This window comes from Aegilops tauschii, chromosome 2 (assembly GCF_002575655.3).
Source record: "Aegilops tauschii subsp. strangulata cultivar AL8/78 chromosome 2, Aet v6.0, whole genome shotgun sequence".
Taxonomy (NCBI): domain Eukaryota; kingdom Viridiplantae; phylum Streptophyta; class Magnoliopsida; order Poales; family Poaceae; genus Aegilops; species Aegilops tauschii.
Genome location: NC_053036.3, coordinates 593748667 through 593772060, shown reverse-complemented (window position 1 = coordinate 593772060; position 23394 = coordinate 593748667). Strand labels below are relative to the sequence as shown.

Sequence of the window (23394 nt, the reverse complement as noted above, 5' to 3'; positions counted from 1 at the left end):
GTGAGGAAATAGACAATACAGTAGGCATGCTACATGGACATATGTTCCGAAAGTGATTTTATTATGTAGTTGGCACTACAATACATGCTAATGTATTACAGTAGTTCACCAAAATAAGTTATGTATAAAAGTGTAACCTACTTTGTTTGTTTTTGTCTCATTAGTAACTTATCTGGTACACTAATCTACAAGTTCAAACTTTCAGGAAGCTATGGAAAAAATGATTGAACAGCCACAACCACCTGAAGGTGACGAGGCTACCACAGGCACAATGTCACATCTTGCTGCAGTGCGTCAGTATCTCTCCACTAACAGTGCAAAAAGCACCTTCATGCGTAATTCTGGGTTGGTTGTCAAGGTAACCTCGTCCAAATCGCCTACTGAACAAAATCTTCCTGCTAGACAGAGTGATATATCTGTGCTCCAGACACAAGTCCAATCCCTAATGGACGTCATTTTGGAAACAAGAATAGTGGTTGACAAATGTCGTCAAGATATGAATGGTTTTGAAACCAGACTATCAGACATTCGCTTCGTTGTTCAAGAGCAATGGCGGAAAAAAGGTGAAGATCGTGCTGCTCCATCAGATTCTACAGCCTGAAACATTAGCACTCAGGTCAAATGATTTGTGCTTCTATACATGTGATGGTGCTTTTATCTGCAAGGACTGTAAACTTTATGCCAACAGGCCTTTTGTTGTGATACAGCATTTATGCTGCTGCCAAAGGCTGCAATAATTACGACGCTATTTTTGTATAGTGTAGGTTTATCTTACTAATGTATTCGGCCGAAAGCTTCGTAGGAGCCCAACATGCCAACATTCGTCGGGCCCATTCCAATTGGGCTAAAAACGATTATGGGCCGAAATTTGCATGTAGCCCACTAAAAATATCTGGGCCTAAATCAGCATAAGATTTCATATTTTTCTGGTAGGCCTGTGCCCATAGTGGGCCTTTAACAGGCCTAAACATAATTTGGGCCCTCAGTAACAATAGGTCGTTTACAGGTGTAAATATCTCGAGCCCATAAAAAACATGGGCCTTTAAAAGACCGAAAGTGAGATTGGGCCCATTTACGATGCCGATCTTTCACAGGCCGAAATTCGGACGGGCCGTAAATGCGCCGACTTAATACACGGGCCTTTAACAGGCCGGAAGTTCGGTCGGGCTAGATTATCGTCATTTTTATATGTGCCGTTAATGGGCCCGATGTGACGTTGGGCCACATATGGCCCATGGATTTCGTCCGACGTTAATAGGCCGAAAATCACAACAGGCCGAAAGTGGCCCAAATCGATAGTGGGCCACTAACAGGCCGAATGTCAGACATGGCCGAATATGACCCAAATCCTTCACGGTCGTTTATGGGCCGAAAGTTTCAATGGCCTGTAAATGGGCCCAAATGAAGCAGGACCTTTAACAGGCTAGAAATACACCGGGCCGTAATTCGGCCCATATACTTAGCGGACTGTTAACGGGCCAGAAGTGATCATGGGCCGCGATGATGACAAGTTTAGGACAGGCCGTTGATGGGCCGATTTGACACTAGCCGTACGGGCCTTAACTGAGAATGTTGGGCCTTTATCTGGGCCGGCCCATTATGGTCCGCAAAATCTCGCGGGCCTTTAGCTGGGCCGGACCATTATGGCCCGCAAAATCTCATGGGCCTTTAGCTGGGCCAGCCCATTATGATACAAAAAATCTTGTGGGCCTTTTGCTGGTGGCCCATTATGGACTGCAAAATCTTGTGGGCCTTTAGTTGGGCCGGCCCATTTAAACTTTATGGGCCACTTTTGGGCCGGTCCACGTGTCAGCATATCATAGGCGCATCTCGCCCATTGGATGAGTGACACCTGTGCCAACGCGGAGCTGACACGTGTTTCCGTCGGCCAATCAAAATTTTACACGTGGAAAATCCCCATTGGTCCGGGCTGTTAACGGGTTATCGGATCCAAAATCGGACCCGATAGCTTAACGGCGTTCCGTTACAATGGATGTCACGTGTCGGTCACCCTTGACGAAAGCACTTCTGTGACGCGCGATTTATCGTCATGGAAGTGGACACTTCCGTGATGATAATTTTGGTAATGTCATGGAACACTTCTACGACAGCACAGGTATGACTATCTTGATTCTGTCATAAATTTGTCATGGATGTACATGCATGACAGAAAACGTGACCTACTGTGACAAACACGTATCATCACGGAAGTGTATTTTTTTGTAGTGTCTTACGGTGCTTGATCCCAGTAACAGAAGGGGAACCGACACGTATGTATCGTTGCTACTAAGGATAAAATGATGGGGTCTATCTCTACATAGATAGATCTTGTCTACATCATGTCATCGTTCTTATAGCATTACTCCGTTTTTTCATGAACTTAATACACTAGATGCATGCTGGATAGCGGTCGATGTGTGGAGTAATAGTAGTAGATGCAGGCCGGAGTCGGTCTACTAATCTTGGACGTGATGCCTATGTAATGATCATTGCCTGGATATCGTCATGATTATTTGAAGTTCTATCAATTGCCCAACAGTAATTTGTTCACCCACCATTTGCTATTTTCCTCGAGAGAAGCCACTAGTGAAACCTACGGCCCCGGGTCTCTTTCTCATATATTTGCCTTTGCGATCTACTTTTCTTTTGCATTTATTTTCAGATCTATTAAACCAAAAATACAAAAATACCTTGCTGCAATTCATTCTTATTTATTTTATTTGGCGTTTGATCTATCAATCTACTACAATTTATCTCACGCCTGTTTTGCCTATCTTGAGGCGCCGTACCCGGAAGGGATTGACAACCCCTTTTACACGTCGGGTTGCGAGGATTTGTTATCTGTGTGCAGGGGCTGTTTACATTGTGTTGCTTGGTTCTCCTACTGGTTCGATAACCTTGGCTTCATATCTGAGGGACCTTGCTCTTTGGGGAAATACTGACGTAGCTTCAAGCGACATCAGTATGTTACTTGCCCAAGATTCGATCGTCGGTATCCTCATACCTAGTTCAATCTCGTTACCGGCAAGTCTCTTTACTCGTTCTGTAATGCATCATCCCGCAACTAACTCATTAGTCACATTGCTTGCAAGGCTTATTATGATGTGCATTACCGAGAGGGCCCAGAGATACCTCTCCGATACTTGGAGTGACAAATCCTAATCTCGATCTATGCCAACCCAACAAACACCTTCGGAGATACCTGTAGAGCATCTTTATAATCACCCAGTTACTTTGTGACGTTTGATAGCACACAAGTTATTCCTCCGATATTCGGGAGTTGCATAATATCATAGTCAAAGGAATATGTGTAAGTCATGAAGAAAGCAATAGCAATAAAACTTAACGATCATTATGCTAAGCTAACGGATGGGTCTTGTCCATCACATTATTCTCCTAATGATGTGATCCCGTTCATCAAATGACAACACATGTCTATGGTTAGGAAACTTAACCATCTTTGATTTAACGAGCTAGTCTAGTAGAAGCTTACTAGGGACACGGTGTTTTGTCTATGTATCCACACATGTATCAAGTTTCCGGTTAATACAATTCTAGCATGAATAATAAACATTTATCATGATATAAGGAAATATAAAATAACAACTTTATTATTGCCTCTAGGGCATATTCCTTCAATATGTCATTGCCAAAGATCCACGCTTTGACCCTTTCTGCGTATGGGGCAATGAGATATTCATGAACCAGCATCAAGTGAGGAAACTGATAAAGATTTTTTTTTAATGGTTCAAAAGATGTCAATCGAACTATTTGTTTACACTTTATGCAAGACAATAGTGAACTGCGGGATGGTAAGTAAGAACTCTGTAGCCTTCTTTTTACTGCCTGTAATGAGTAGTGTTAGATGACAATGTCTGAATCTTTTTCCTTTGCAGTGGATCCTGAAGCAGTTTACTCAAGATTACCTCTCAAACTACATGATTGGCGGTCGGCCATCCCAAGGGGTTGGACTAGAGTCGTGCGTGCCTTCTGCATAAGGAGAGCACAATAGGGCCATTCCGCTTCACCTTGTTCAGCAACCAGAATGTCTCTCGCCTCTTTCTTTACCATCTGTAATAGTACAAGTATACAACCCTGGTTCATCATTCTTTATTTGGTGCTTATGTAATTCTTGAACATATGTATCTGTGAATCGAATAATGCATTGGTTGTTTGAACCTAATGGATATGAATAAAGCTATAGCTTACTTTCAAATTCAAATTAGGTACAACTTTAAATAGCAGCAATTAAATTAGGGTGAAATTATGGTCTGCATGTCATTACGGCACGCACGGTCTATAAAGCACAACGTGTGCGATATACATCATTAGCCGACACGGTTCACGGAGAGAAAACGTGTGTAACTATACACACAGTTGTCGTTTGCAAAGTGTGTGATGTCAGACAATATCACAAACGGCGTGGGAAAACTAAATGTGTGTGATTGTCGACCTATCGTACACGGTTTACACTCATGAACTGTTTGTGATGTGCCAGGCACCGTAAACGTAGAGCCAGTTTGGTACGTGCCTGGAAAAATCCCGTGCCTGGAATGTGCCTGGACTGCGTCTGGTTTTAGGTAAAACCACAGAACTCCGACTGCGATGGCAACGCAAGCACAAACGAGTAGCAAGGATGAGGCGTTTGGGATATTCGAGATATCAGAAACAATTTTATAGGGAATACTGTATGCATCAAGGCTCCCTATCCCCGATGGTTTCTGGGTCGTGTGGGAAGGACCCCCCCTATCGCAGTCACTCACTTGGCGACGGTTCAAAACGCCGTCGCGAAATGGGGTTAAAAACCGTTTGTATAGCACCTCGTTGTACCAGTGTGAATGTCTCCCTCTCGACTGCAACTAGCCTGGTGTTTTTGTCGCAGGGCGGTGGGAGAAGAGGGCAATTGCATGCTGTCCGACAATGGGCTTGCAACTGCAAGTGTCGCACTCGAGTGCAACTTCATGTCCATACACCCCGACCGCAACAAACCTTTTATTATGGTGGGCGGCGGCAGAGGCGGGTAGTTAGATGTCCGGCACTAGGCTTGCAACTGCAAGCCTCGCCCTCGACTGCAACTGCATGCCTACACACTCGACTGCAACTGACCCCTTTTTTGCAAATAAGCGGCGAGAGAGGTGGGCAATTGCATGTCCAACACTAGGCATGCAACTGCAAGTGTCACCCGACTGCAACTTCATGTCTCCCAACATGGCTGCACCTGCAAGTATCGCCCTCAAATGCAATTTCATGCCTCCGTCCTGACTGCAATTGGCCTTGCTTTTTTGTTTGAGGGCGGAGGGAGAGAGGGGCAGTTGCATGCCAGACACTAGGCTTGTAACTCAAATGTTTCCCTCGACTGCAACCGCATGTTCACACACCCAACTGCAACCAACCTTTTGTTTAGTCGATGGGCGGCGCAAGGGGGGGCAGTTGTATGTCCAGCACTAGGCTTGCAACTCCATGTGTTTCCCTCGACTGCAATTGCACGCCTCCCTCCGAACTGCAACTGTCCTTTGTGTTTTTGTTGGAGAGAAGAGGAGGGGGTAGTTGCATGCCCAACACTAGGCATGCAATTGCAAGTGTTGCCCCACACTGCAACTGCATGTCTTCAACGCGACTGCAACTTTGTGGTGTTTTGTCGGGGAGGGGGAAGTTGCATGTCTGACACTTGGCATGCAACTGCATGTGTCGCCCACGACTGCAACTCCGTGGTATTTTGTCGGGAGATGGACAATTGCATGCCTGCCACTAGACCTGCAACTGAAAGTGTCGCCTCAGGCTACAACTGCATGCCGCCATGATGCCAGCTGACTTAGAGCTATTTTTAAGTCTCAATCGACCGAGCCATATCCACATCCTATTATTAGTTTATTTATTTTATATTTAATATTTTAATTTTTGGTGCTTTTTTTCTCTGAAAAGAGACGTTTGGAATTTTTTTTAAACATGCCACACCAACCTAGTTGCACGTCCGCATCGCATGTGAAACAGCATATGATGAGCTCTCTTATTTTTGTTAGTACCATTTTTCAATTTGTGGATGATAGAGAAATTACAAACAGACGAGTAAAACAATGCCCAACTCAACCCAATGCAATAAAGAAAATGCAAGCTAAAAACCATCGCTAATTAACATTGAACATTTTTCTAATAGCATGATGAATATTTGTAAATAATATTGAACATTTTCTAATGGCATGTTAGATATTTTTCAAATACACGATGAGTATTTATGAAAATGCACAAACACATTTTATAAAAAAATTGACTAATGCTTGGAATTTTTAGAAACAAAATATGAAAATGTAAATAAAAATGAAAAAGAAATCCGGACAAAACGAAAGAAATAGCATGTTAAGAAAATTATAGGAACAACAACTAATATAGCTGGCCGGTGCACTACACAGCTAATATATTCGAACAATAGCTAAAAATTTCAGTAAAAATGCTCGAACAATAGCTAAAGCTTACATAATCAACGAGCAGCAGCGCCAAACAGAAAAACTGCCCAAAATATCTGACCCGGCACTACTCAGAAAACGCACAAAGCAAAGACAAAAGAAGGGCCAGCCCAGAAAGCCACAAGAGGCAACGACGGGGATATGGGCTGGACATAAACAAAAAAAAAAGTAAACAGGTGGCCTCATCCGACTAAGCCGACTGAGACTCTCGATTTTGATTTCATTTCTCAAAAAAAAAAAGACTCTCGATTTAAAAAAAAAAAACCGACTGAGATCTAGACAGACCCTTGTACTGATTATTGGTCTTCTATTTACGCTCAAAAAATTTTGGTCTTCTATCAAGAAAAAGATACGCAAACTTTGCATATTCGCGAAAAAGAAGAAGATGAAGACTATGCAACCACATGTTGAATAGGTATTATTATAGTTATACTTTACATATATTACATTGCTATATGTAAGGTATTATTATCTATATATTATTTTAGTTCTATTTATGTAATTTATTTTACTTTAATATGCAAGATATCATTATCTACATATTATTATAGTTCTATTTAATATAATTTTATTTTTTAATGAGATATGCCCATTTTAAAGTTTGGCACATGGGTTCGAATTTTGCTGGCTCGACCCTGCTTTGCACGTACGTACATGTGTGTGACACACTGAGAATCAACTTTGGATGCTGTCACAAATATCATAGATTTGTTTTCCTTCGAGGGAGTCACAAATATCTTAGATAGTGTCACACGTGAGATCAAACAAGTGGATTTGTTTTGGATCTAGTCTTTGTTCATCTTCGTTCGTGCGCTGACAGGTTGGATTCTTTTGATCTATACTTCTTTTCGTCGGCCACGATTTGTGTTCTGATGCGCTGGTCCTATGAGGCCTTAGTAGAAACGACCTTCTGACTGTCTACTACAACAACTTCGGATCTACTCCGGTGAGGAGCACGCCTCCGGGTTGCTCCACTGTTTGTAGTCGTCGTTAGGTGGTCTATGAATACGGATGTAAATTTGTATATGTGTGTGTTCTTTGTTTGAATGGATTGGAAGTTTTTTTTTTTTGAAAGAAAATGAATTGTTGCCCGTGTGCGTATATAGTGCCAATTTCTGTTACTTTTGCAGGAAGGAATCCCACATCGATGCGGACGCAAACAATCCCGTCGCCCAACAAACAAGTGTCACGCAGTCCCCTGGTCACTCCCAACAGACAATTGACCCTGTCCTGACGTCCACGTCGACGCAGAATCGTTATCCTTGGATGTGCAGTTTGCCACGCAACTTCAAAAGTCCTTGCGCATACGTGCAACGAAACGATATTCTCATATCGACCCCGGGAGCACCAGCATATAGACCGTCTATTTTCGTTCATGTTCTCGCCTCAATATTTCGGATATTTTTTCCACTAGAGAATCTGAGTTTGTTTCGTCCCTACATCGCCCCAAAGGTCAAACCAGCATACCCTGCTGGCCCCGATTTTATTCATGCTGCGCTTATGCTTTGTTTTTTGTCAAAGGTCAAATACTACTCCCTTCTTCCGAAATTATTTGTTACGAAAATATATAAAAATGGATGTATTTAAAATTAAAAATACATCTAAATATATTAAGTAGTATATATATATATTTTGCATGTAAGTACGTACTTCTTTTGTCTCATAATATAATAATGTTTTTTACATTAGTAATGTAGTGTCAAAAACGCTCTTATATTATAGGACGGAAAGAGTAGTATATACCCTTAAAAAACTTAAAGAACATTTACAAAATTTAAAATACATTTAAGTTATTGGAAGTGTGGAACTCTTGCTCCTGCTGCATATAGAAACAGGAAGCGTCCACTGAGTATATATACACCACCCACGTCGCCGTCGCGCCAAACAACAATCGGAATCCGGATGGCATCACCATCTATAATCACTGCAAATCTCGCACGCCACCTGCCCATTTCTATACTCAGCCCCCACCCACAGCAATACTCCAGTACTCTGCAGCAGTCGTGCAGGCAGCCATGGCATCCTCCGCCGGCGACCCGCTGCTCCCGGGCGAGCCGCCGCACCGGCGGCGGTTCCTCCCACCGTCCATCCGGCTCAAGACGTCCGTCTGGTCGGAGCTGGGCGGCGCGGTGGGGGACCTGGGCACCTACATCCCCATCGTGCTGGCGCTGTCGCTGGCCTCCCACCTCGACCTCGGCACCACGCTCATCTTCACCGCGCTCTACAACTTCGCCAGCGGCGTCCTCTTCGGGATCCCCATGCCCGTGCAGCCCATGAAGTCCATCGCCGCCGTCGCGCTCTCCTCCGCGCACCTCACCGTCCCGCAGATCATGGGCGCCGGCATCGCCGTCGCCGCCATCCTCCTCTTCCTCGGCGCCACGGGGCTCATGACCCGCCTCTACCGCGTCCTCCCGCTCCCCGTCGTCCGCGGCGTGCAGCTCTCCCAGGGCCTCTCCTTCGCCTTCACCGCCGTCAAGTACATCCGCTACGACCAGGACTTCTCCCGCTCCTCCTCCGCCTCCACCTCCGTGGAGCGCCCCCTGCTCGGCCTCGACGGCCTGCTGCTTGCGCTCGCCGCGCTGCTCTTCATCCTCCTCGCCACCGGCGCCGGGGACGACGACGATTCAGCCATCAACGGAGCCGACGGCCGCGCCGCCACACGCCGTCGCTCCTGCGGCCGCGTCCCGGCGGCGCTGATCGTGTTCGCGCTGGGGCTGGTGCTCTGCTTCGTGCGTGACCCGTCCATCTTCCGCGGCCTCCGCTTCGGGCCGGCGCCGCTGGGGCTGGTGAAGATAACATGGGAGGATTTCAAGATCGGGTTCTGGCAGGCGGCCGTGCCGCAGCTCCCGCTCTCCGTGCTCAACTCGGTGATCGCCGTGTGCAAGCTGTCGTCGGACCTGTTCCCGGAGCAGGCGGAGCTGTCGCCGGCGAGGGTGTCCGTCAGCGTGGGGCTCATGAACCTGGTGGGGTGCTGGTTCGGCGCCATGCCGTGCTGCCACGGCGCGGGCGGGCTGGCGGGGCAGTACCGGTTCGGCGGCCGGAGCGGCGCGTCCGTGGTGTTCCTGGCCATGGGCAAGCTGGCGCTGGGGCTGGTGTTCGGCAACTCGTTCGTGACGATCCTGGGGGAGTTCCCCATCGGCATCCTGGGCGTGATGCTGCTCTTCTCGGGCGTGGAGCTGGCCATGGCGTCGCGCGACATGGGGAGCAAGGAGGAGTCGTTCGTGATGCTGGTCTGCGCAGGCGTGTCGCTCACCGGCTCCAGCGCCGCGCTGGGGTTCATCGCGGGCGTCGTGCTGCACCTGCTGCTGCGCCTCAGGGAGGTGGATTGCGGGGAGCTCGTCGGCCGGCTGAGGGCCCGGCGGTATCGCTGGTTGCCGTAAATTACTGAATTGAATGCTTCGAGCGTTGCATCCCGGTATACGGATTATCCATTTGTATCTACTCCCTCCGTTCCGAATTACTTGTCGCAGGTACGGATGTATCTAGATGTATTTTAGTTCTAGATATATCCATTTCTGCGACGAGTAATTTGAAACGGAGGGAGTATATCTATAGGAAAGTTCACATCTGTAGCACGTACTGATTTCTGTGGCAGGAAAATTTGACTGCACAAACAGGTGACTGTCCTGATGACTACTCCCTCCGCTCGGAATTACTTGTCTCGGAAATGGATGTATCTAGAACTAAAATACGTCTAGATACATCCATTTCAGATACATCCATTTCTGCGACAAGTAATTCCGAACGGAGGGAGTACTTTGGTAGAACAATGTTTCGAATGCTGCAGAGCAGAGGCTGCTCCAAACAGTGGTCATGCTCAGACACATGGTCACGGAATAAGAATAGATGGTGCTGAAGTATGAGTGATGAGGCAGTTGGAGATGTCTAGGCTTGTATGTGGTCTCAGACACTTGCTGAAGTAACATTCACTCAGCAGGTTGCACATCAGCATCGTTCATCTACCATCCAACTGCTAACCCACCCAGTAATCAAGGACAAAACGTAATTCAGTAGAAATATTCACGACAATCATGGTGCACCCAATCTGCCTTTCCTTCGTCCATTTGAGGCCACCACAACGGGCATGTCTAGCACATTGCATCAAATACACTTTTCCTGATTTACAGTCTGCTTTCTAATTCGTCAAAAGTGAACCAAGGTAGAGAAAATATAATGGGATTCTTTAGTTTCTGCAATTGAATGCTGAATAAATTCCAGCATGTACATACGACAATACTCCCTCCGTTCCGTTTCTAAATATAAGTCTTTGTAAAGATTTCACTATGAACTACATGCGGATGTATATAGATGTATTTAAAGTTTAGATTCATTCATTTTGCTCCGTATATAGTCCACTTAGTGAAATCTCTACAAAGATTTATATTTAGGAACGGAGGAAGTACAAATTACATGTGGAGGCCTGCAACACATTTTCCAGACCTAATTATGATTCAGGGATAGGCGATGAGCACATATAACAATACAAAATTACATCGCAGCATGTCCCGACGAAACTCGGCCAGTCTCCTTGCATACTAGTACTACATGACCCCAAGAGAAAATACAAGTAATAAAGTAGTTAAAAGGGATGCTAGAGCTACAAATTATGAAGTCCGCTGCTTGTACAGAACATTACATATCCTAATATTGGCAAACTGGACATATCTTCCGCTGGGCACCATGCATCATCCTTCGAACAACATCCATCACGTGGGTCGTCGAGTCATCTTCTTTGTTGGAAGCTCGATCCAGCATCATTGTTTCGTGGGCATTCAAATGCTGTTTCTTCATCGGAAGGACAAAGGGCAAGAAACCCTAGTTGAAACAAACAAAACCACCTACTTTCTTCTACCTCCTCTTGACCGGAGTTCTAGATCTGGACCGCTTCTTCCTGCGATGATTAGAAATAGTTTAACAAATGGAGTGTGATTACAGTGCAGGTGCTGTAGCACACACAGGGCTCCAGATTAACACAGGTCCGCATTCCTGAAAAGGTCTAGGATGAAGCACGGATGGAATGCCAACCCTGCCATTGCACTCAACGACAAAATACAATTCAGAAAGTTATGGACTAGATAACCTCATGGAGGCTTGAATTGTTCTAATTTCTCAAGTTAGAATTCAAAGAAGTTCCAGGTGAAATTATTTTCAAAATTCTTAAGTTGACACAACACAAGACACTATGGCAAACTATGCAAATTTACGATCTAATCAAGGTATCTTACAAAATCCAAAACACAATTTTTCATGACACCTAAAGGTTCACCCTTTTTATCCTGAAAATCCTTGATATCTCCTCTTTTTTGGCCCTGTTGTACTAACCCATTTCCCAGAAATCAGCTACAGCAAGTTTGAATAGATAACAACTTGAATCTATAAATTGCTGAAAATCCACACCAAAATATCACCTGGAACAATTTAATGAAAAATAAAGAACCAATTAAGCGCTTACCTTTCAGCAGATGAATAAGGTGAATGCCTGCGGTGAGAATGCTTGCTATGTGGAGACCGCGAAACTCGTCTAGAGATGAAACATAATACTAAATGGGTAAGTTTAAGGATAAGCGATATATGAACCTGATGTTGCTTCACTCAGAGGTGTCCTGCTCAGTGCTTATTCATATCAAATTGACAAAATAATATAAGTAAAACAGTTCCAACATTATTTAGCTTTGAGGCGTTTGCTTGCAAAGAGAATTATTATGAAGAGATGTAGTGCAACACAGTTCTACAAAACATAACATCAAAATACCACTGATGTTTCTGAGCCACCTTATCATAAATGCCCTACCCCTTCATGGTGAGAAATGAGATTGATGTCTATAGCATGATTCTGAGCATTCATGATCAGCAAAACTATCAATCTCAACCTTACAATAGTTATGTGAACATGTTGGAGCTAACTAGCAAAAATTTCCCACTATTTAACATATATTACAGAGAAGGGAGGAATATTGATATACCTGCTCCTAGATTTTGGAGGTGAGGGGGACATGCTGTTTTTACGAGAATGGCTCTTTCTGCAGTAGAAAATGGAGCAATGGAGTATTCAGTACACAAGAGAAAGGGCAACTCATAAACTGAGACAGGCTAAACATCAAATTGTAAGAATAACCCTACCTCCTTTTTGCATTATCAGAAGGCTCGCCGCTTGAAACACTCCCTCGAACACGTGAAGAACTCTCATTCCTAGTACGGCTTCTCCCACTTGGTGACCGTGACCGTGACCTTCTACTGCTGTGGCTAGCTGAGCTCTTAGTAATTTGCCTTGATCTGTCGTCATTCCCATCTTTTCCTATGTCTCTTCTATCAGCAGAATCCCTCTTTCTCTCTCTTGTATCCTTTGGAAGGTCCTTTCGATCTCTTTTGGCATCATCCCATCTATCCAATCCATGTTTTGCATACCTGCCAGAACCCTTTTCCTCTTTGTGGGTGCCTTTTTTATCAATATTTTCAGGCATGCTATGCTTGTCACCATCTCTAAACTTGTCAGTTCTAGAAGGCTCAGAGTCTTTTCCATTGACAACCTTCACCTCTTTAAGATCTTTCTCATGACTGTTCCTTTCAAAATGCCTGTGAGTGCTCTCCGCATTATTATTATTATTATTTTCAGTATGATGGCCGGAAGAGGTTTTTCCATTTTGGAAATCCAGCTCTGCATGTCCATGTGCCTTCTCATTCGTTTTATGAATCACACCAATTGGCTGAATAGAAGTTTTGGCTTCTCCATTCTGTGTGTCATGAATACTTGGCTCTCGTTCAGATTCTGCAGTTGGCCTACTCTGAGATCTTTTGTCACTGGATTTAGGATCATCTCCGGATGAAACACTTTGGACTGAAGCAATACTTCCATTACTATTATTGTGCAGTTCACCATCAACATTCTCACCTACATGGTTGTTATGTATCGAAGTTAATAATAAGCTCTTCTTTAGAAAATAAATTCAGGGAAACCATGTCTGCTTTGTGTTTTTCAAGAACTTACTTTCTTTAGGATGAGCTGCATCAACTTTCATTTCGGATGATAAATTTGAAATTAAATCCTTACCATCACCGTCAGCCTCATCATCCTCGTCATCTGAATCATAACTAGCAAGACCAAGAAGAGCACCTTTAGGAGAACTTAGCCCATTACCATCAGAACGACCAGTAGAGCTAACATTGTTTAGCTTAGCAGGGACTACAACTTTAGCTGTGGTCTTGACTTTTGATTCTCCCAGACCAAGGTCCTTTGAGCTAGAGACACCAGTGGTCTCATTTGCTGCAACACAGAGGCGATAATCAGCAACGTCCTATTTACATTAAGTTTTAAGTTTAGTTCACTCACGTTCAGCTGATGAATCATCTTCATTCATAACTTTGGTTGCAATCTCGTTAAAAAGATCATCAGTAACCTGGAAATGAAAAAAGGACAAAAGTAAGAAATGGCAGTCTTGCTGTATTTCTTAGGAGAACTTCTGTGAACAAACCTTTAGAAGAACTTCTGTCAACACACGTTTAATTTCCTTGTTGATTGCTGCCGTCCGTGCCGCTTCAACTTCATCCTGCAAACGATTCAAGTCCAGTACATCGATTTGAAATGAGGGTCATGTTAATATCTAAGTCAAATATGAACAGGAACAAAAAGGATCAACTTTTCAGTAACTAGCATCCGATGTTTCGACCAGATCCAAAAGAAGCGAACATGTGTACAGAGGAAAAAGATGCTGCTCCGGAAAACTGATTATAGGAACTTAGGAGATTTGCCAGTACAGTAATACCGTATGACAAGCAACCTCAAGTCTCAAGTGCTTCACTGACAAACCAAATCTGGAAAAGATTGACACATAGCTGTGCCATTTCTCTCACCATTATGAAATCACTGTTCTTCAGAAATTACCATATAAAACATTGAAAAAAAAACTATATATGAAAGTAGGTAAATTATTTAGTTTCTCAAAACCGCTAATTTAATTAGTTCACTTTGATTTACAAAAGTTGTCCAAAAATCATTATGCATTTAAAGTCCTCCACAATACTATTTAGCTTTAGACCCGTTAACTTGGACATGGTACTGCTCGTACTGAAATAAATCATTAGGGACGCATGCAAGTGAATCACATTAGGGCAGATTAATAGCGTAATATGCACTGCACTAATGATTAGAAATAAAGAAGAGCACCTCATCAGCTACGATTGATTTTGCTGAACCAATGCTTCTACTATCACTTTGGTCAGCTCTTTTTGGTGGTTCCGCAGCATCTTCAGAATCCATGGAATCATAATTTGTCGAATGCTGCACTGAAGAACTCACTGGGGTGGATTTTTTTTTTAGAAGCTCTTCTCGAAGCCAGTTAGGTACTGGAGGCTGATACATAATCGAGCACAAGAATCAGTTAAAGTTAAACGGCTATGGTGATAAGCAAGTGAAATGAATGGAACCACAAAACCTACTTTCTTTGACCGTTCTGCAACATTGAAAAGAGTGTTTGGGTCTGTAGGGAATGCTTCAGTTACACTACCAACACCAAATGCTGCAGGTGGAACATAGTTCGAACCAGAGAGTGCTCCAAAGAGTGGTCCAGCATGCAAAGAAGGATCCATCTGTAACAGAATAAAAATAAGTACCACTGTATCAATGGCGCAAGAAATTATAACAGATTACAAAACCTGTGATGCTTGTGGTGGTACTGGAGCTGGATGAAAATATCCAACTGGAGCAGATGGGCCCCATGATTGAGTTGATGTTGGAACTGTGCCATGTTCAGACACTGCTGTTGGAGCACTAGATCTGATATTTATTGTCTCATGTACTGCCATATCAGGAGCTTTTCTGTCATTGAACTCCAAGGGTTGGTCACTGGGATCAGCCATCATCCTATAAGACTGTAAACCATGCCCAGGCACACCAGGAGGCCCGCGAGGAAATCCGTCTTGAACTGATGAAGCACTCAGAGATGGCTGAGCTTGTGGGCTTGGATATTGAAGCATAGCATTCCCATTACCTGTTATTACATGGCATAGTCAAAATCTACCAGTATCAAACCCTGAGCAGAAATACATATCAGCATCATCCATATACCATATAGTTGCATACAGTGACCTGCCTAGTAATTAAGGGTGAAAAACACGAGTGTTTGCAAGAGACACAAATATTCCACCTCTTCAAAGTGAAAAGTACAATGGATCAACTACATGCCACAGGAATTAAGAACCTAGAAAAGCTACATAGGTTATACCATTTGTATTGTAATTTTGGTAACACCAAAAACGTGATGTAATCAAGAGTCATTGGTAAAGAAAATCACAAGCATCATAGTGCATGCAACCAATAATTTGGATTTTCTGCTCCATTTGAGGCCAACACAATAGTGACATCCAATGAATTGCCTCAAAATACAACAGGAATGACGTATAAACAGCTAAGGTAGCTACAATATCAGAAGATAGATGAAGTGATATACCCCCTCTGTTCTAAAATAAGTGATGCTTTAGATTTTTCAGTCTTTCTGCAATTGAACTGAATACATATCCAGCAGGGTACATCTAATTCTGACGCAGGCCACACAAGCAAATTAAATTGCCAAGCAAGGCATACCTTGAGCAGAAGAATAATTATAAGGTACCTCCTGCTCATAGGTGGATGGAAATGGACCAAAATTCTTCGGTGGTGGCGCCATTGGACCTCTATCTGCAATATCATCTTCAGATCTGTTCTGAAACTTATATACCCATCTGTAACACATAATGAGCAAGAGTAACAGGACATGTTACCTTGCAAATAGTTTGTTTCCCTCTGTTGACCTGACATTTGAAACAGCAACTGGTCGCTACTTGATTGTGGAATTGGTGGGTGTAAAGGTTCTGCCGGCAGACCAGCTGGTTGCTGATACTGATCATTGTGGCCATAATGGTGAATTTCTGTTCTACTTGGAATGGCATGCTGCTGAATCTGGTGGTTCTCTGTAACAGATTTAGCAGAAGCCCATTCCTTTGCCTTTGTGGCCCAATCGTCCTCATTGGCAAGCCCTTCGAGTTTATTTTGTTTTTAGAAATTAAATCGTCACAACAAACTAACCATTTATTATTAGAAGAAATAAATTTTCTGCTCCAAGGAGCCTTTTTTAAGTTGGATGTCGAACTAAAATTCCATTATAAGTCGTTTAACTAATAACGTAACTAGGCAATGCATTTGTTACATCACAAACCAAGAATCACGACACAACTTGGGAAGGACTGATTGTGTACAGAAGTATTGAGTCAATGATCAGAAGCAAGCTAAGTAGGACGGGACATGCATTAATAGTAACAGGCAAAAGAAAAACAGTGTAACAACCAATCAAACAACCGAAATAACAGTGACGCACCTGATAAATAATTGAATAAATGTTTTGAAACTTGAGTTGCATGCACAGTTCATAGTTATTTGACAAACATCCATATTCATAGACACACAAATATTGCATTACAATACCCACATATCATAACGATGCTCCACATCAGTATCAACACAAACTATGTAAGTCTAGTTTGGATTACCTCAGTGTTTTCTCTGCGAGTAAAATTATACATATAATAACATAGACTTGGATGATATTGACATACCTGGGTATCCATGATTTTGAGGCCATGAATGATTCGGCCAAGCCTACAAATAAGAAATGTCCAATTGTAAGTCACAGAACTTCATGTCCAATGGAAGAACATGACAAATAGGCAACTGAAACAAGAAGCCACAGGTAAAAACACGTCCATATGGCTTAAAACTTGAAAACTAACAAAACATGACGCCATTTGGCAGAACATTTGATGCCACTGAAGAAACCTCACTCCAAACAAGGATAACTAAATCATAAAATTGCTGCGAGTGCTGAGTTGTACAGAGCGGAAGAGACAATCTTGACAAAATTACATCAGTAGTGACAAAATTTGCCGAAAAGTTCCTCATCAATCGCAGGGGGCTAAGCTACCGATTGCACAATGTCACAAAACCACCCGCTTATATAACCCACCCGCGTTCTACCATGACACCAACATCGGACTACACCAGACACAATCCACAGTAAATCGAGTGGGATCACAGAACCAACATATAAGTTTATAACATGCTTCACCTAAACCCTAGGACCAACAACGGGCCTACGCTCCGAATCCTAACACAAATCAGCTACAAATGCTCCTTCCTAACAGTATGCTGATCACCAATCTTCTGTCCCAGCGACGGAAACCGGGTGACGCCGACATACCTGTCCCGGAGGCGGAGGCGGAGGCGGGTAGCTCTGCGGCGGGGGCTGGGCCGCAGCGTGGTGAGGAGGCCAGGGGTTCCCGGGCGCGGGCGGCGGCGGCTGCATCTGCTGCTGCATCGGCGGGGGAGGGGGCTGGTACGCGTACTGCAGCGGAGGCGGAGGGCGGTGCTGGTGCTGGAGGTCGGGGGGCGGGTGGCCCCACTGGTGGTGCTGGGGAGGGTACGGGTGGTTGGGGTGGGGAGGGTGGTACGGCGGCGCGGGGCTGGGATACCAGTTGGAGGGCGGAGGGGGCTGCGGCGGCGGCGCGTCGCCGGAGCCGGAGCCGTCGAAGCGGCGCTGGTGGTGGTGGTACGCGTCCATGGAGGCGGGGCGGAGAGGAAGGGGGGTCGGACGGGACGGGGGCACGAGCTGCTGAGCCTGGGTTTGTCCTGGTCTGGTCTGGTCGGGTTGGGTGGTCGCGTTTTGTTTTGCCGTGAACGAACGAGGCCGGGTTGGCGCCGGACTGGAGGACCACGGGCTGGGCCTGCGTGTACTGCCAGGCAGGCCGTGGCAAATCGGCCCAGCTGTGAAATGAAGGAGGATTTGGGAGGGCCAATGTGAGCAGTAAATTTGGAGGGCCATTTACTCAAAAAAAAGTAAATTTGGAGGGCCATAAAATACCGCTTGTTCAACCGAGAACCCCGTGATCTAATATATTCCACACTCTGTGGCATTTGATAGATGTAGCTTAGCTTTACCCCTAAAAAAACTGAATATTATAAAAACCACAAGTGCCTTTACTAGTTAAGTAATTTGTGCTTGTAATATATGGATGGATGATAGAATAACATGATGATTGCAGATTAGCATGATTAACACAATACATCTCCCCTTGACTTGATTACGAATGTATAGATATATGATCAGCATGATTATTAACACAATACACATCGAATTTTTTCTATGTGCTAAAAATGATAGATGAGATCGTGAGATTTGTGGGAGGGGGTCTCTGGTGGACAAGGAGCGGATGTACCGGCCTTATGCAGAACATGCATCATGTAGAGCAGCTCGGGGAGGCAATGTCCACTTGGGTCAACCTTGTTCAAGACACCTGGGGTGGGTTCCTGAAGGTGTAGTTCGACGCGATATAAACGATACCATAGATGCGGTTCAAAGAGCTCGTGACGTGCATCTTGGTGGAGGCAAACCCGGAGGAGAGGAACTGGATGTGGCCAAGTGGTAGTCTAACCACCATACCCCACGAGGGCAACGTGGTTAATTAGCTGGGCTTTTCGGGAGGGGCGGATCTCTGATTGTAGAGAAGGCGACACACTGGTTCTCGTGGTATCGATCCTCATGCTTCTCCTTGATGTAATGATGAATATCAATGTAATGTGATGCATGTATTGCAATTCTGATATATGGATGCATGTTTGCGTGTTTATACATTAATTTATCTGTGTCATGCAATGTAATGTGGTGTCATATGCAAAATATCGGCAGGACAGTAAAAGAACGTTGTCGTGACAACGTCATAATTTGACATGGGCAACCTTACCAATGGGTGGGAAGACATGCTCACCACCACCAGGGTCTTTCACAAGTGGCGGCCTTGTTGGGGAACGTAGCAGAAATTCAAAATTTTCTACGCATCACCAAGATCAATCTATGGAGTAATCTAGCAACGAGGAGAAGGGGAGTGCATCTACATACCCTTGTAGACCGCGAGCGGAAGCGTTCAAGAGAACGGGGTTGATGGAGTCGTACTCGTCGTGATCCAAATCACTGATGATCCTAGCGCCGAACGGACGGCACCTCCGCGTTCAACACACGTACGGAGCAGCGACGTCTCCTCCTTCTTGATCCAGCAAGGGGGGAGGAGAGGTTGATGGAGATCCAGCAGCACGACGGCGTGGTGGTGGAAGTAGCGGGATTCCAACAGGGCTTCGCCAAGCGCTGCGGGAGGAGGGAGATGTGTCACGGGAGGGAGAGGGAGGCGCCAGGGCTTAGGTATTGCTGCCCTCCCTCCCCCCCCCCCACTATATATAGGGCCAAGGGAGAGGGGGGGCGCAGCCTTGGCCCTTCCTCCAAGGAAGGGTGCGGCCAGGGAGGAGTCCATCCTCCCCAAGGCACCTCGGAGGTGCCTTCCCCCTTTAGGACTCTCCCTTTCCCTTATCTCTTGGCGCATGGGCCTCTTGGGGCTGGTGCCCTTGGCCCATATAGGCCAAGGCGCACACCCCTACAGCCCATGTGCCCCCCCGGGGCAGGTGGACCCCCGGACCCCTTTCGGCACTCCCGGTACAATACCGATAATGCGCGAAACTTTTCCGGCGACCAAAATAAGACTTCCCATATATAAATCTTTACCTTCGGACCATTTCGGAACTCCTCGTGACGTCCGGGATCTCATCCGGGACTCCGAACAACTTTCGGGTTACCGCATACTAATATCTCCATAACCCTAGCGTCACCGAACCTTAAGTGTGTAGACCCTACGGGTTCGGGAGACACGCAGACATGACCGAGACGACTCTCCGGTCAATAACCAACAGCGGGATCTGGATACCCATGTTGGCTCCCACATGCTCCTCGATGATCTCATCGGATGAACCACGATGTCGAGGATTCAATCAATCCCGTATACAATTCCCTTTGTCAATCGGTATGTTACTTGCCCGAGATTCGATCGTCGGTATCCCGATACCTTGTTCAATCTCGTTACTGGCAAGTCTCTTTACTCGTTCCGTAACACATCATCCCGTGATCAACTCCTTGGTCACATTGTGCACATTATGATGACGTCCTACCGAGTGGGCCCAGAGATACCTCTCCGTTTACACGGAGTGACAAATCCCAGTCTCGATTCATGCCAACCCAACAGACACTTTCGGAGATACCTGTAGTGCACCTTTATAGCCACCCAATTACGTTGTGACATTTGGTACACCCAAAGCATTCCTACGGTATCCGGGAGTTGCACAATCTCATGGTCTAAGGAAATGATACTTGACATTAGAAAAGCTCTTAGCAAACGAACTACACGATCTTGTGCTAGGCTTAGGATTGGGTCTTGTCCATCACATCATTCTCCTAATGATGTGATCCCGTTATCAACGACATCCAATGTCCATGGTCAGGAAACCGTAACCATCTATTGATCAACGAGCTAGTCAACTAGAGTCTTACTAGGGACATGGTGTTGTCTATGTATCCACACATGTATCTGAGTTTCCTATCAATACAATTCTAGCATGGATAATAAACGATTATCATGAACAAGGAAATATAATAATAACCAATTTATTATTGCCTCTAGGGCATATTTCCAACAGGCCTATCATGCTCGTAGGCCACTATAGCTGTATTATCGGTGGTAGTGGCAGGTTACCAATGGCGTGCGCCTACCTACCACTGGTACTTGTTTTGCGTCTACCACATGTATCATGTTCTGTACTAGCGTGAAGATCTAATTCTTTTACTCATACCCTTATCAAACTAATAGGTAATGGTTAAAATCAAGTCCCAAAATATGTGACCGGCATGAAAAGACGCAGAGATTTTTTTCATAGGAGAGCATCGTGGCTCCACTTGATGCGGAAATTATTACTATTATTTTATTATTCATAGGCCACTAAAGTCAAGTCAATTCAAGTTTGATTTTCACGAAAAAGGTCATTGTTTTCCAAGTTCCATTATGGAGGGGGGGAATAGCAGCCACTACAGGTAGGAAAGTCGTCTTTGCCTGATTGTATTGATATGGACTAAACTGAAGAAAGAAAATTAACCTTTTATAGAATAAAGAAGAAACATTTTACCCTGTCAAAAAAACTTTGACATTAATGTTTCATGGTTAAACATTGATCATCAATTTGATCAACAATAATATTAATCACATGTTATGAAAATTGTACTATTATTGAAAACTACTCCTTATGTCCTGAAATAAGTGCCACTGATTTAGTGTAGTATATATTAATACAATTGAATAATATAACTTTTGTGACACATACTTCAAAAGTATCAGTTTTGCTAAAGCACACCTAGATGTTTCGTAAGTATTACACATCTAAGTCATATGTCATTAATCTTACACACGGATTCATGTGGGTATGTTCCTTTTTATCTTTTCCTTCTTATACTTGATTGAGAGATGTGCCCTAGACAAGAAAATGGCGTTTTGGCTCTCCGCCTCCATGGAGACCGTTTTTCTGAAAAATTCAAAATTCAAAAATTTTGGTTTCAAAAAAATCTGAATTTTTTTGTACAAGTAAACAATGATGTGAGGCGTATGTGTGTAAAATTTCAGAATGAAATACGTTGAAATGCGACATGTACAAAAAAGACAAATTCATGATCTGGAAGGATGAATAGTATCATGTGTTAAAAAACCCCAGATTTGTCTTTTCAACGTATTTTGCCCTGAAAATTTACACACTTGTGCACTATGCCTTCATCTATCTTTGTTTTTCTAGAACTTTTTTAAATGTAAAAATATGAATTTTCAAGATTTTTGCATTTTGCATTTGGAGGCATCCATGGAGCTCGACCTCCAAGAGCAAATTCCGCCTAGACAGACCCCTATTATAATATAATATATTATTGTTAATCACTTTCTTTGTTGAAATTGTGTCAATACTGCTACTAATCACCATGGAAAGCCACCTTTGACTGGTTCCATGGATAGGGATTGGACTGTAGAAAGAAGAATACATTTTTTTAGATAATAAAGAGAAAACATGTTGACATTATAGCTTGTCGGTGGTAGATACTTGGTTCGCCTATAACTGAAGCTTGTATCGATCCATGTAGTATTGCAATTCCGATATATGGATGCAATGTTGCATGTTTATACATCAATTTATCTATGTCATGCAATGTAATGTGATGTCATATGCAAAACATCAGCATGACCGTAAAAGAACGTTGTCATGATGATGTCATAATTTGACATGGACGACCTTACCAATGGGTGGGAAGACATGCTCATCACTACTAGGGTCTTTCACAAGTGGCGGCCTATCATGCCCACACGCCACTGATAGCTGTATTATCAGTGGTAATGGCAGGTTACCAGTGGCCTACGCCTACCCGCCACTGGTACTTGTTTTGCGTTTGCCACTGGTGTCATGTTCCGTAGTGGCGTGAAGATATAATTCTTTTACTCATACCTCTTTCTATTTATCAAACTAATAAGTAATGGTTAAAATCAAGTCTCAAAATACGTAACCGGCATGGAAAGACATGGAGATTTTTTTGCGTCGGAGAGCATCATTGCTCCACTTGACGTGGAGATTATTATATATAGGCCACTAAAGTCAAGTCTATTCAAGTTTGACTTTCACGAAAAAAAGGCCGTTGTTTTCCAAGTTCCATTATGGAGAGGGAGTCAATAGCAACCACTACGGGTAGGAAAGTCGTCTTTGACTGATTGTATTGGTATGGATTAAACTGAAGAAAGAAAAATAACCTTTTTATAGAATAAAGAAGTAGCACTTTGACCCTATCAAAAAGACTTTGACATTAAAGTTTCATGGTTTAACATTGATCATCAATTTTGATCAATAATAATATTAATCAAAAGTTATGAAAATTGTACTATTATTGAAAACTACCCCCTCCGTATCAAAATAAGTGTCGCTGATTTAGTATAGTATATTTTAATACGAATGGAACACTACTGCAGGATACTGCTAACGCGACACTACGATTAGAGACTCTTCGCCGAA

General features: G+C 43.9%; 2 protein-coding genes across 4 annotated transcripts; one reads left to right on the top strand and one right to left on the bottom strand.

Moving 5' to 3' along the window:
* Positions 1-8349: 8349 nt before the first annotated feature.
* On the top strand, positions 8350-10075 carry LOC109752210 (molybdate transporter 2). The gene has a single exon (XM_020311113.4). It carries the CDS (start codon positions 8477-8479, stop codon positions 9839-9841), a length of 1365 nt encoding a protein of 454 aa, XP_020166702.1. The 5' UTR covers positions 8350-8476; the 3' UTR covers positions 9842-10075.
* An 816-nt stretch (positions 10076-10891) lies between these two features.
* LOC109752209 (uncharacterized) lies at positions 10892-18129 on the bottom strand. Of its 3 annotated transcripts, none has more exons than XM_040399937.3 (14): positions 17687-18129; positions 17046-17088; positions 16215-16469; positions 16039-16131; positions 15111-15445; positions 14895-15044; positions 14623-14808; positions 13931-14005; positions 13789-13855; positions 13510-13722; positions 12582-13350; positions 12425-12481; positions 11914-11982; positions 10892-11352 (listed from the first exon to the last, which is right to left on the bottom strand). In XM_040399937.3, the coding sequence occupies exons 1-14, from the start codon at positions 18044-18046 to the stop codon at positions 11310-11312; spliced, it is 2715 nt and encodes a 904-aa protein (XP_040255871.1). In that variant the 5' UTR covers positions 18047-18129; the 3' UTR covers positions 10892-11309. The 3 variants fall into 3 exon arrangements, with proteins under 3 accessions (XP_040255871.1, XP_020166701.1, XP_040255872.1); XM_020311112.4 differs by having other exon boundaries at positions 13447-13722; positions 17687-18120; XM_040399938.3 differs by lacking the exons at positions 16039-16131; positions 16215-16469 and having other exon boundaries at positions 13447-13722; positions 17687-18115.
* Positions 18130-23394: the final 5265 nt, after the last annotated feature.